The 14,860-nt window shown below is 47.6% G+C and overlaps 1 gene segment (V, D, J or C); it reads right to left on the bottom strand.

Annotated features, from left to right (window-relative positions):
• Positions 1 to 12,677: 12,677 nt before the first annotated feature.
• On the bottom strand, positions 12,678 to 14,557 carry LOC100604550. The segment is given in 3 exon segments: positions 12,678 to 12,977; positions 14,011 to 14,345; positions 14,466 to 14,557. Coding segments are annotated over 3 exon segments (684 nt in total).
• Positions 14,558 to 14,860: the final 303 nt, after the last annotated feature.

Below are 14,860 nucleotides of genomic sequence, written 5' to 3'. Positions count from 1 at the left end.
TGAGTTAACTGAGACCTGTGTCCGATTTTGGGGATTCACAACAGGAAGATTAGAAAATGCTTCGGACTTTATAGAGACTGGTTAAATGGTTATGATCAAAATGCTGATGGTGTTAGGAACAATGAAGCATAGGCTGTCAACATCTCACATGGAAAGTGAGTAACTTATTGGGAACTGGGGCAAATATCTCCCATGTTATGCCTTAGGAAAGAGTTTGGCTGAATTCTATGCATGTTCTAGGAATCTCTGGAAGTTGGAACTTCAGAACAATATTTAGAGTATCTGGCAGAAGAAATTTCTAGGCAGAAAGAGTTCAAGATGTGGCCTGGCTGTGCTGTATTCAGATATGAGATCAAAGAAATGACTTTAATTTGGAATTTATATTTAAAAGGAAAGCAGAGCATAAAAGATTGAAAAATTTTCAGCTTAACTATGTGGCAGAAAATAACATCCTCTTTTCCTGAAAAGAATCCAAGTGGGCTGCGAAACAATCACTTGCTAGAGGTATTTGCATAACTAAAGAGGAGCCAAGTGTTGATAGCCAAGGCAATGGGAAAAAGACCTCAAAGGCATTTCAGATATCTCTGAGGCAGCCTCTCACATTACAGGTCCTGAGGCCTAGGTGAACTGAATGGCTTGCTGGGTCTGGCTTAGGGCCCCAGAGTCCTTGCACCCTCATGGCTGATTCAGCTCCAGCCTTGGCTCAAGAGGCTCCAGATAATGCTATGCCACAGTTTTGGGGAGCAAAAGCCATGATAAGCCTTGGAAGCTTCCATGTGGTGTTAAACCTGCAGGAGTACAGAATGCAAGAGTGTTGGAGCCTCGACAACCTCCACCTAGATTTCAGAGGATGTATGGAAAAGCCTGGGTGCTAAGGCAGAAGCTTGTTGCAGGGGCAGAACCCTCCCACAGAACCTCTACTAGGTCAGTGTGGAGGGGAAATGTGGGGTTGAAGGCCCCAGACTGAGTCCCCACTGGGGCACTGCCTAGTGGAGGTGTGGGAAGGAGGTCACTGTCCTCTGTATTCCAGAATGGTAGATCCACTGGCAGATTGTATCCTACACCTGGAAAAGCTTCAGGCACTTAACAGCCTATGAGAGTAGCCACAGGGGCCAAACCCTGCATAGCCAAATGGGTAGAACTGCCCTCAGCCTTGGTAGCCCGCCCTTTACATCAGTGTGCCCTGGATGTGGGAGACGGAGTCAAAAAAAGATTATTTTGGAGCTTTAACATTTAATGAATGCCCTGTGGGGTTTCAAACTTCCATGACATCTGTAGCCCTTTTTTTATGGCAGTTTTTTCTCTCTTGGAATGGGAATATTTACCCAATGCCTGTACCACCAGTGTATCTTGGAAGTAAATAACTTGTTTTTTATTTTACTGGCCTATAGGTGAAAGGGACTTGCCTTATCTCAAATGAGACTCTGAACTGTGGACTTCAACTGAGTTGATGCTGGAATGAGTTAAGAGTTTTGGGGATTGTTAGGAAGACATTATTGTGTTTTGCCATGTGAGAAGAACGTGAGACTTGAGAGACCAGGGGAATAATGGTGCAGTTTGGATGCTAAACTAAGTCTCGTGTTGAAATGTAATTCACACGGTTGGAAGTGGGACCTTGTGGGAGGTACTTGGCTCATGAGAGAGGATCCTTCATGGGTTGGTTTTCACCTTATGATAGTGAGTTTTCATGGGATTTGGTTGTTCAAATTTGTGACACCTTTCCTACCCACTCTCTATCTTGCTCCTGTTCTGCCATGTGGAATGCCTGCTCCTACTTCATCTTCTGCCATGAGTAAAAACTCCTTGAGGCATCCCAGAAGAGGAACAGATGCCAGCACCAAGCTTCCTGTACAGCCCACAGAACTGTGAGTCAATTCAACATTTCTTTGTAAATCATCCAGTCTCAGAGATTTCTTTATAGCAATTCAAGAATGGCCTTGCACACCTCCCCATGGTGCAGAGACCTGAGAGCCCAGCTGGTCTCTGCAGTTCGCCAGGCACTGTCTTGGTTCACACATAGACGATCTGACTTCTAGACACATTGATGATATTACGGTGTGTAGATTATGGTGGAATTTCTCACTGCTAGATGGAGTGCAGATCTAGGTGAGGTGCTTACATGTATGGTAATAATGACTTAGGGGGTTAGCGTCCCCAGAGAAGATGTTACAAACATCACATTTCTTCACTGATTTATGATTTAGAATATACACACAATGTTAGTGTCTCGTCTCTTTTGTTCTAAGCAATACACTCCAACTATTCTTAGAGAAATACACATGTGTTGTAATGTCTCCAATGTTAGCTCATTTATTTATTTTTCTTGATGAGCTGTGTTTATTTACACTTCCTACAGCAGTGGTTGCAAAATGCATTGTTACTTTTTCTGTAAGCATTTAATCTTTTCAATTGGTAACATAAAACTGTTATCCTTGAATTGAGCGGTACATCTAGTATAGTTTGATATGAATGGAGATTATGTAGCATTGAAGTTCAAGGTTGTCTACAATTATGATAATATTAGGAAAATGTAACTCAGTAGAGGGCCTGGAGAATTAGTCCTCATACAACTTTAATTTTATGACTGTTGTTGAGAAGAATTTGGTACTTTTTTGCCCTAACTTGTTGGATGCATTTAGGATGAACATTAGGCTCACTGGGTTAGAGTCAGATAATCAAATACATGAAGTGGAATTGGCTACCCAGTGTAAAACCTATATGTGTGCAAGTCTACACATAAAGTTTCTACTGACACATGGGTTTCTATAAGACACTTGCTTTTAGGTATGTTGATAAAAGTGGATAATGTGGTAATTAATTTAAACAGACTGCTCTAAGTCAAAGCAAAGACTACCATCAAGATTCCTTATAACATCCGGGCCTCCTCTAAGTGGTGACAGAGAAACCCAACATCTAGTCCTGTAGACAGTGGAGCCTGAACTTGGCCCTGACTATCCCCTGGGGTTTCTGTTGTCCCCCATTCCATCCTGGTGGAACTTCCCAGGTCTGGGGCCATGACAGTCATTCAGAGCAGGGGTCTTCTGCTGTCCTAAACATGTCCATGTGCGCTGGCCATAGGGAATGATTTCTGCAGAGCTATCTCTCCTACTCATAAACCATGTCCCTTTGTGCTGGATGGTGGGAGACCCTCCCAAGCACTCAAGAGCACGGTGAACCCAGCTATTCCCACCATCCTGTGTGTGAAAATATTCTTCTTTATTTCACTACACACACAGGGAGACACAAACAGCCTGAGCCTCCTGTGCACATGGAGGTGATGGGAAGTGAGAGAAGTCCTGGGGGACCATTTGTGTACACGTGACCCTGTGCGTCAGGGTCAAGGTCTTGCATCTGCATCTTCACAGGAAAATATTTAGCGTCCTGCTTTGTGTGGGCAGCTCACCAGTGTTACTGGTGAACAAGGTAACAGAGGAGCTGAGCATGGGGTTTGTGCTGAGTCCACCTGTGAATGACTCTCTAAACTGGAAACTAAAACCCCACCAGGTGAGTGGTGGAAACTAGACACGCCCATGTACAAACTGTCATATTTCAAAAAGTGCCCAAGCAATGTTTTGGAATATAGTGGAACATTTGCTATGGGCAGAGACAAGGAAGACATGCCAAAACAGGCCATTCTCATAGACAGATGGTGAATTATCGAGATGTCTGGAAAGGTGGAAACTCTGAAGGCAGGGTTGAAAGACCCCCTTCTGAACTGTGAGTCAGGCCAATGGTAGGGAAGTGGGATCAGTGCAGATCAGCTGGGAAGTTTTTGCCTCATTCTCCTCTACCCGTGTCATTGTGGGTACACGAAGCTGATCCCACAACCTTGGTTTGCCCCACAGTGCTGGTCAGCCTCATCCTCTCCCTGGGTGTCCTGATTGGTCAGGCACCTATGAAGACCACAGCCTGAGCCACAGAAGCCAGCAGCGATCTGACAGCCCCATAGATCCAGCAACACCACTATTACCAACAGGCCTTCTGAAACAGGGTCCTTCCTTTGGCTCAGCTGGTGCCAGGCCATACCGTAACCACTGCAGCCACTGCTCAGGGTGCAGGTGAGTGTGACTGAGGCTTCCAGGGAGGCAGATGCAGAAGGCGGCTGAGTTAGCACAGGCTGGGAGAGGAACCTTGGAAACATAGGTTCCCTTCAGGGCTGCAGCTGAGAGGCAGGTAAAGAACGCTGGAGGGGAAAGGACAGAGGTTTGGTTCTGAGAGACACTGTCCTCTGTTAAGGTGCTGATTACTATGAGGTGCTGTCTCCAGTCAAGGTGCTGACAGCTGCCCATGCCTGCCCTGTACAGACTGTGAGGAGCATCAGGAGCAGCCCAGGCCACGGAGGAGCCCCCAGGGCTCCGTCCTTCCGGTTCCTGTGAAGGCTGAGTGCACAACGCTCTTATAATATCTGCACAGGGCAAGGCAGGGCTTTTCATGCAAATACAATTTTAGAATATTTATATTAATGACATCTATATGCATTATCTGTGTTGTACTTTTTAGAATAAAAAAGACAAGTTCAGCAGCAAGGCCTCTACTCCATGACCATAATCCCATAGTGCTGCTTTTGTTGGGGCTTCAGGAGTCAGTAGTAAAAGGGAGAGTGACAGATGAGAAAATAGAATTAGTTAAATCTGAGTTCCTTTTCCAGTCACTGGAGACACATGTGAGACCCAAGGATGTTGTGCCAGCTCAAGGGTGGTCTCCATGTCTTTCTTGCTTTCTGATGTGGCTGGAATTAGCCTCCCTCCATCCACACCATTATCTTTCTGAACAGGTTCTGCAACTCCAGGGACAGGACATGTATTACTCAAACCAGTCTGACAGTTCACCCCAATCACCACGATGGTGTCAGGGGACACGGTGTGACTGATCTGGTCAAGTTGTCCTGAAGGCCAGAATTCCTGATCAGCGAGTCAGGGATGGCAGGTCTCGATCATTCTGGAGGGTTTGTGTCCAAATTGAAATCCTGGGACTGAGGAGGTCATTTGTTCCCACGTGAGTATTCATCCAGGGGCAAGAAACGGTCATGAAGAAAGAATATCTCAAAGAATTCTAAGAGGGAGATTCCTCTCTTGCCATCTTGAATGAAAAAGTCCCTTTGATACCTTTGACAAAGGCTAACAGGCAGTTTGATATTTCCGTCGGAGTAATGAGCTCAGGGCCTCTCGCAGCCACCTTGCCCATAAAGGCTCCTTCAGCAGGGTGACTCGTTAACATCCTGTCCATGTCCTAAGGCCAGCCTTGAGCCCTCTCCCCTCACTCAGGCTTCAGTCCCTCCTCCCCACAAACATATGCTGGGTCTAAACAGTCTCCCCCAGTGACCCTAGCTGGACCCACAGCCATCACACTTCCCATCTCCTTGTCCACCTTGTCTGAGGCATCTGGACTTTTCTTCACAAACTTAGCTCATATCCTCTGTCTTCCTTGTCCAACCGTCTGATGGCTCCTCTACCACCGTTACTGAGCTCTCCTCTCCTCTCCTCACTAAGTGATGATATCTTATTGTATTGATGTTATTGCTCAGTTGTCTCATCTCTTCCACCAGATGGTGTCTGGTCCCTGAGGACAGGGACACTTCCTGTCTTTTCCACCCTGTTTCTTGAGCCCCTAGACCTAAGCCTGGCACACAGTAGGTGCTAATTGAATGGTGTGGATGGACAGACATCTGGCAGTTGAGGCTCTTTGGTCAGACATAGTGGGTGCTGTGCTCCTGGTCCTGTCCTGATCCATGATGGACTTGGTTCCCAGGGAAGCCTAACCCAGGTATTGAAGAATTGATATGGTTTGGCTCTGTGTCCCCACCCAAATCTCATGGTGAATTATGATATTAAATGTTGGAGGAGGGGCCCAGTGGGAGGTGATTGGATCACGGGGGCAGATTTCTATCTTGCTGTTCTCAAGATTCACGACCATGAGTGAGTTCTCGTGAGTTCTGGTTGTTTAAAAGTGTGTAGTATTTCCCCTTCTCTTTCTCTCCCGCTCTGCCATATCAAGATGTACTTGCTCCCCTCGTCCTTCCTCCATGATTGTAAGTTTCCAGAGGCCTCCAATTCATGCTTCCTGTACAGTCTGCAGAACTGTGAGTCAATTAAAGACTGTGAGCCTTTCTTCATAAATTACCCTGTCTCAGGTAGTTCTTTATAGCAATGTGAGAATGGACGAATATAGATATTTATTTCAATATATGACAGTATGACAATTTATTATTGCCAAGGGTTGGATATGGGGGTAGAATTGAGAGAGGACTGGGAAACATTATTTAGACCATGTTTGCTTCAGTGCATCTCATACTCCACATTTTGTCCACCAAACAAAATCACAGTTAAGCAGCTTATTTGGTGAATGGGTTGGGGGCTGCACAGGGAAACTCTGTCACTGGAAAGACAGCATGTCTTTGTCTTCCTTCCCCAGTGGCCTACAGTTCTGTGTGAGCATTAATGCTTGTGTGCCAAGATAAAGAAAAATAGCCTTATCCCCAGACTGGAGCCCAGAAATGCTCAGCGAAGCCTGTGAACCAGGACAGGGCCCTGAAGGCCAATGGCTGTTTTCATAGATGAGGAGTTTGGAGCTATTCCTGGGAGCTGCTAGTACTCATTAACATGAAAACCACCCCCAGTGCTGGTGGCACTTCCAGTGCAGGAGATAGTGACCCTCTACCTTGGGGCCCCTGCTACTGACGGAGGCTGAGTCAGCACAGACTTGGCCCAGGACCCTGGAAGTGGAAGAGACACAGAAATGGTGATACTGTTCTAGAGACAAGAGGAGAAAGCAGAGTCCCTTGGGCTTCCCAGGGCTCCTCCCCTGGCCCTGTGTCTAGTCACCTGTACAGTGAGTGAGGAGTATGAGGAAGAGAGGGGACCAGTCCATGGTGGAGATTGGCCTGAGTCCTGCCTTCTGTGCCTACAGCTACAGCAGAGCTTCCCCCAATCTTTCTCCCTCTCTTTATACTCTTTGAGGAAGAGAGTCCATCTATGCAAGTGACAGCCTCTCAGCTTCTTGATCCCACTCTGTGTTTGGGTCAGGGTCAGGGCCCTGTGCCTTCGGGGATCAGGGGAATGAGCAGGAGTGGAGCTGTGTTGTCCCAGGGGTTTGGAAGTTCACAGCTGTGAGGCCTTAGCAGAGGGCAAGAGACAAAATGGGTGGATGATGCCAGCTCTGAACACACCCAGACCCTTCAGGAATGGACCTCAAGCATTCTCTGTTGTCCAACCCCAGACACAGTACTGACTGATATGCTGACTATTCAAGTTTAATATCATCTTGGAAGTAAAATAAATTGTAAGATTTATTTTTCAGAAACAACGTAGTCTAGGTAATATTTGTAAAGATAATATATATTGCAAGAAAATAATCAAAGCTCTCTGAGTCCAATTTCAAATATGATAGAGACCTCAAGTATGATGCTGAAGGAGAAAATATAATTGACTAATATCCTATGGCTCTTGGTGTTTATTTATGTGAAACACAATGCAATGGAGAAAGAATGTGAGCAGTCTCTGCAGTGACTCAGTCTGATAAGAGAGCAGAATCTGCTGAGTACATATTGTCCCTTCATTCTATGCCTCCCATAATGCATTGTGCCACACCAGCCTATTGTGGCTCTCAGCAGAGACTCATGAATTCAATACCATGTCTTCTGTCAGCATTGGCTGAAAAACCTGTACGTTTGTCTATCGAGTGGGACATCGGATCATTGGATTTCACAGCCAGGCAAGGGAGCTGGGCTAAATTATTGTTACTGTCTCTCAATCAGCACACTTCAGTCTCCTCAGATTCTGGTTTTTTTGTGTTTGTTTGCTTTGGTGTTGAGAGAGGGTTGCTTTTATCTTACACTCGTGAGATTGAAAAAAATAATAAATATTATTTGTTTAAAATGTAAATTATTTTCTCTGTGTCCAGCTAGGGTACTGTCAGGCTAGATAATACACCATTTTTTTGTTGAAAGAAAGTAAGGAAGGCCTTCTGTCCTGCACTGTTCCATCACCACTAACATCATTGTGAAGAGGTCACCAAGAGACAATGTGAAACTTCCGAGGTCAGCAAGGCCTGAAGCAAACTCAAATGGTTCCTATTTCAGCAAAGCTGGACTCTTGCTTACAGGCCTGTGCACAGGGTAGAGCAGGTGCTTCCTCCCCAGGGGCAAACTCAGAACTCACAGCCACCCTACACCTCCCCTTTAGAGAGGAGCTGTTTTCTGGGATGAAGACTCAGAAGTGTATGCCTATGATGGTAGTAAAAAGCATCAGGTTTGAATAATGGACCAGACAAACACTGACATTTTACCAAAAAATTTGAGGGAGATAAAAAGAACATTGCGGTGTCCAGCCTCAGTTTGAAGACCCAGGGGTTCCTGCAACATCCACACCATGGCCGGGACTCCTCCTTTCCTCCTACTCTACCCTCCTCTCTCTCACAGCTCAGGTTCATGGAGATCTGGGTGGGGCTGGGCAGATGAGGGACCAGGAGGCCACTCAGGATGGGGTGTTCTAGGCTGACCAGTTTCTAAGGGAAGAAGGTGCATCACCAAGTACATGTGCCCCTTGAGCCTCAGTGGTCTCATCTAGAAAATGGGATTTTCTCTCAGTGGAGCCCATCTAGATGGGTGGGGGCTCAGTGGGGTGAAACCTCACCCCTGGATGGCACAAAAAGATGACATGGAGAGAGGCGCCTGAGAGATGTTAGAACCAACTCTGACCATCTGGCCCTCAACTCACCTTGCAGATGCTGCCTGTTGGCCAGGCCTGGTTAATTGTTTTCCTTCTTCTCTGCCTTGAATAAACAGGGATTCCCCAGGCTGAGCAGAGCCTCACAAACAGGATGAGGCTACTAATGTGCCTTCCCTGCCCATGGGTGCTCTCCCTGATAGGTTCCCCTTCAGCTCTCAGGCTGAGGGCAGAGACAAGAGCAGGTTCAGAGCTGACTCTTCCTGTTCAGTCCCATCCTGAGCCCAGTACAATGTAGCCAGTGTGGTGAGAGGCAGGTCTTCAATTGTCAAATAGTTATTGAGAGCCTAACTTCTCCTGGGCACAGAGTTTAGTGTTGGGAATGCCATGATGATCTAGACAGCCTCATCCCTGCTTCATGCTGACCCTAATGGGAGCACAAGGAAGGGAGGCCACAGGGGACCTCCCTTCCTCCCTTCTACCACTGGGGGTAAGGAGGCCAGAGAAGCCTCTGCTGCACTCAGGGTTCTGATGCAGGATGCCCTGGTGGGATCATAGAGGAAGAGGGAACAGGGTGTAACATGAGAACTGAGGAAGTATCAGCATGTCCTTAGGCTCCCTGGGATTCAGGTGAAGATGTAGAGAAATTCACAAAGTAGATATGGAGGGAGAAACACAGAGCTGAATAACAGAATCCAGGAGAAGGGAATTCCCAGGAATAGAGGGATTGTGATTCAGAAAGAGAGACCCTGGCAGGGCAAGCGCCTCAGAAATCCAGTAACATGCGACGTGGTTCCCTGGGGCCAGGAGCTTACTTACTGGCAGCGCCTGATCTGTTAGGGCTACTGGAAAGGAAAGCAGGAGAAGCCATGTGTCAGCAGGGGGAAGCATGCAGAAAGGTGAGAACATGGGCAGAAGGAGAGTAGATTTCACTGGAGGAGAGCCTGGATGGGAGGTGTGAGATGGGAATGTCTGAAATCTTTGCTAGATATTTTATATAAATGGGATCCTGTCACTTTGTAGATTTTTTCTTACAGGAGAAGATAAATTCAGAGCTTAGAGAGTTCTATTATTGTTGTTTAGGACAGTGTTTCTCTAACACAGGAAATTATACTCACAGTTCCTGCCCTGGTGGAATAGAAACTCTGTGTGTTTTAAAATGTTCTTTAAAATTATTCACCATTTTACTGGTCTTTTCAGAAATATGAGTCGATTAAAATTTTTGACATGTTCATCTTACATTTTTGAAAGTAATATATAATCTTTTTTATAATCTACTCTAACCCTTTTGAGGTTATTCATTGGGAAAACCAAGAAAATTTACTACCTACTGTATTTACACTGTTGTTTCTAAGTAGTGAACTCTTGAATCTCTGGAATTTATTTTCTTGAATCATGTAGTAGTTCCTATGAGGGATTAAAACTTTTTCCTTGTTCACCTGTATTTTTCTAGAAGATATCTCTCCTCTGTTCCTTTCTTTGTGACAATGGGCTGTTGATAAATGCTTTTCTTTTTGATTCCTGAAGGAGGTAAAATAGATAAATGTTTTGGCATCATTAGCTAGTTAGTGGAAAATAAGCCATAAGAGGGAATAAGAACTTAAAAGAAGGTGCAGAATTTGGGGAAAGAAGTGGCTGTAGGCCTGAAGACATAACTTGATATTCGATAGAGACAAAATATTCTAGAGAGACACTGAGAAGGAGAGTCTAAAGTTTCAGGGCAAAAAAAGGAGAATTCAGTTAGAGGTTTAATAGCTAGATTGGTGTCCTGAAAGGACAGAGACAGAGCTGAATTAAACAGACTGACACTGATCCCAGACCACTGGGACAAGGGCCCCATGAAAAGTAGACCCTCAGCAATGACACAGGTGTCCCAGAAAGCAGTAGCTTTGGGAGGCGAGCAGAAGGAGGCCCCACTTGGAAGTGTGTGGACATTGGGAAAGGTGCAGGTGCTGGACCCTCAAGCTGCTTCTCACCTGAGGGAGGGACATGTGCACAGGTGGTGGGCAGTGGCCTCTCCTGTGGCTTCCTGAACTCCTTGCCTTTCTTACCCCCTCTGGGACAAGGAGGCCATCATGGGGATGTGTATCTGCTTCCTCCCTCTCCTGGGACTACGTGTATCTCAGGTCAGTGCCTGCATGGCAGTAGTGTGCCTGTCTAAAATTGGTCTGTGGGAAGAATGTCAGCAACATTAGGGAGCCCGAGCTGCAACTTTGTGAGCCAGAAATTGCCTGACTTGTGATCCTGTCCAGGTCCCAGCATCTACAGGACAAAACCCAACATGAACTAAGGATGGGAGTGGATGACAGAGTGATGCACATTGTGGGATCACATAGGCAAATCTCTTTTTTTATCCTGTTGTCTGGACCCAAAGTCTCCCAGCCATGAGGTGAGCATGTGACTGACCCCAGCTGCAACTACAGGCATCTGCGTTGTGCTGTCCAAACCCATCAGACAACCCACTGGTCAACATGATGGTGTCAGGGGAGATGGTGTGAGTGATCTGATCTAGTATTCTCAAAGCCAAACATTCCCAGTGGGTTGGTCAGAGTGTATTCCCTCATTCTGGAGCATCTGTGTGTGAATGTGATACCTGAGACTGGGCAGTATCTTGTTTGTGCATGGGAATTTAGCCTAGGGACAGGACAGGACATGGAGAAGAGACATCTCAAATAAAACTCAGAGTGGGATCCCCCCTTGCATTTGGAGAGAAAAGGGTCTTGTGACAACTTTGAAAGAGGCTGGGAGGCTGTTGTCTAAGTTTCCATCATGGTGATTAACTCAGGGCCTCCCCCAGCCTCACTGCTCATGGAGGCCCCCTCAGCAGGGGGTTCGCATCCACCCCCTCCAGTTTTCAAGGCTATTCCTGAGCCCTCTCTCCTCACCCAGGCTTCAGTTCCTCCTCTCACAAACACAGGCTAGACCTGACCTTTCTCTCCAATGACCCCAGCTGGCCCCATGGCCTTCACGCTTCCTGCCTTCCTGTTCATCTTCTCTGAGGCATCTGGACTTTTCTCCATAAACTTGAGTCAGATCCTGTGTCTTCCTTGCCCAACCTTCTGATGGCTCCTGTATCCCCAACTGAGCTCTCCTCACTGCGTGATGACATCATATTGTTGCACTGACATTTTTACTTGATTGCCTTATCTCTTCCACCACTCAGTGTCAGCTCCATGAGGACGGGGCCCCTTCCTCTCTTGTTCATCATGGGCCTTGAACCCCTGGATCTGAGCCTGGTGCATAGTAGGTTCTCAGTGAATGAGGTGGAGAAACAGACCTTTGGGAGTCGACTATCCTGAGTCAGACACAATGACCCTGGTCCTGTTTTGACCCATTATGGATTTGGTTTCAGGGACAACCTGATCTTGGTATTGAGGGATTTCTCTTAATATGAGACAATGCAACAATTTGTTACTGCCAAGGGTTGGATGTGAAGGTAGAATTGAGAGGACAGGGACACATTCTCCACACTGTGTTCACTGGAGTGAGTTGTAACATCTAAATTTTTACTAAACAAATGAAAAGCAACGTTAATCAGCTGACTTGCCCAAGAAGTGGGGGCTGCACAGAGAAGCCCCATTGCTGGATGGGCAGCAGCTTTTTCTCCCACTTCCCCACTGGCCTGCAGCACTGCCTGAGCCTCGGTGCTTGTGTCTCAAGCTGAGAATAAAAATAAGCCTTTTCCTCTCCCTGGAATCCAGAGATGCTCAGAGACGCCATGTTCTCCAACCTGGAGCCTCAGCATTGGGCCTATGCCCCTAAGGGTCAATGACTGCTTTTATATATGTGGAGCTCAGGGTCACTCAGAGGCATGTTTGTACCAGAGCACATGCCCGTGCCCAGCATTGCTGCTGCTTCTAGTGCAGGAGCTGGTACCCTTCTGCCCCACAGATGCAGGCACTGCAGGTGGCTGGGTCAGCACAGGCTGGGCTCAGGACCCTGGATATTAAGACAGACACAGGGTGAGAGGTGGGTCAGTGGACAGAGACACCTGCATAATCCTTGGTCTTTTGATCACCAGCCCTGACACTGAGCCCTAGCCACCTGTGCAGTGAAGGAGAAGGCAGGCGAGAGGCCATAGTGGAGACCCACATATAGCTCTACATCCGGAGGATCATCAGCTGTGCCTGGGCTCTCCAAGTCCCTTGCAACCCCTCCAGCAGCTCGGGGTGAGGAGGCATCCTTCATACCAACCAGCCTCCTCCCCTGGGCTGTCCAAGCCCCTTCCTGGACCACGACTTTGACCCCTCCCTGAAAAGCTGACACAGGAAGAGGATGGTCCTGGTTGATGCTGTTCCGTGGCTCCGTGGGGGCCTATAAGGACACATCTGCTGGTCTTGTGAGCAGGGCGTAGAGGGCTCCAGCCCATGGTCAGGGAGTAGCTCTCATATGGGGTCTCCAGCACAAGCTTTAGGGACAGACCACAGAACAGCCTACTGCTTGAGGTCCAGATGCACCCATGTATCCTGTCTCCTCCACTGTTCACTTTGTCATCCCCGAGAAGGATGGAGATGGGCAGTGTTTAGGCCATAACACACCTTAGTCTCACATCTCCACAGACCCTCCTTCCTGGATGTACCTGCTCAGCTCACTGTGAGGTTTACAGGGCAGTTCTGGGAGGCTGTGCTCACTGAGGAGCCTCCACTAGGGGACATCAGAGCAGGAAGCCCAATGGGGACAGGGCAGTGCCTCCCTCCAGGACACCGGGAGCTGCTCCCTCTTTCTTCTCCCTGGGCTGTCTAGAGCCTGCACCCAGACTGCCTTGCTTCTCTCTGGGCCTATTTCTTCTTCTCAGCCCCTTAAGAAATTAGACTGCAGAAAAGGAAAAGATTAAAAAATAAATTTAAAAATATTTCCCAGCACCAGGCATAAATTCTAGGGCAATACGACACTGAGTGCAATTTTGAGAGAAGAGAGACGGGAGCGCTAGGTAGGCTTCTGATTCCTAATTCTCCCTCCTCATTTGGGCACTGAGAGGAAATAACATCTTTCAAAGGGCAGGGTCAGCACTCTCTAAAGCTGTACTGAGTACATGGAATGATGACTCTTTCAGGATTTGGAAACAATTTCTAAGGCTCATTTTTCTTCTGTCAAGAGAAAATGGTTAGCGCCACAGGCACTGAATTCAGCACATTTGGAAAATTAGGCAATATTTCATAGTCATCATGATATTTTTGTTTCTGTTTTTAGTTTTCCTGAGACTTCAGAAAAATTGAATGAGAAATTGAGAGTAGAAACATTTTAAATCAGAAGGTGCTTCCAGGTGGAGTGTACATATAAAACATATTTGAAAATTTAAAACTTGTCATATAACAAGACCCTGAGCAGGCTGAGGTTTCTGTCCCACTTCCTCATCTGCCTGTGTCACTGTGTGAATGCCACTGCCCCAGGTCTGACAGTAATAATCAGCCTCATCCTCAGACTGGAGGTTGGAGATGGTGAGGTAGCGCTCAGCCCCAGAGCTGGAACCTGAAAAGCGATCAGGGATCCCATCCCCCTTGCTGTGGCTGCCATCACTGCTAAGCTTCATCAAGTACCGAGGGGCCTTCTCTGGCTGCTGCTGATGCCATGCGATGGCGTAGCTGCTGTGCCCACTGCTCAGAGTGCAGGTGAGCTTGACCGAGGCTCCCGGGGAGGCAGAGGCAGAGGGTGATTCAGTCAGCACAGGCTGGGAGAGAGACCCTGAAAACACAGACACCCATTATCGGCTGGAGTCAAGAAAAGAGGGAAGGACATTCCTGGCATAAGTTTGGGAGGTGGTATCAGTGAGCTGGAGGTCAGGGTGCTGAGGGCCATCCTGACCTGTGCAGTGGAGGAGGAGGGTGAGGAGGAGGAGTGGGGTCCAGGCCATGGTGCAGACTCCCCAGAGCTCTGCTGAGGCTGACAGATGCAGGTATTTCTTACCCACCCTGTAGTCCCAGAGGAGAGAGAGGGGCCTTCATGCAAATGTGCTCCTCTTCCTCTGCCCAACCAAATCACTCCCTGTGCCTGAGTGTCGGTCCCAGTGGTGGGGTGACATTTCTGGGAGGGGTTACCTGGGCTGGGCTTGGCCTGAGGCTCTCCAAGGGCGCAGAGAGGACCCAGCTGCTGGTCCCAGTGAAGCCTGCGTGGAGACCAAGTTCAAGTGTTTGGTTTCCCAGCTAAGAAACCCACAGAGCCCTCAGCAGCAGACCAACAGCACCCCCATCTGCCTAGAC

Source organism: Nomascus leucogenys, unplaced genomic scaffold, assembly GCF_006542625.1.
Source record: "Nomascus leucogenys isolate Asia unplaced genomic scaffold, Asia_NLE_v1 000370F_1177895_qpdss1100263sc, whole genome shotgun sequence".
NCBI lineage: Eukaryota > Metazoa > Chordata > Mammalia > Primates > Hylobatidae > Nomascus > Nomascus leucogenys.
The sequence above is the reverse complement of the archived record's forward strand: the minus strand, read 5'-3'. Positions and strand labels throughout refer to the sequence as shown.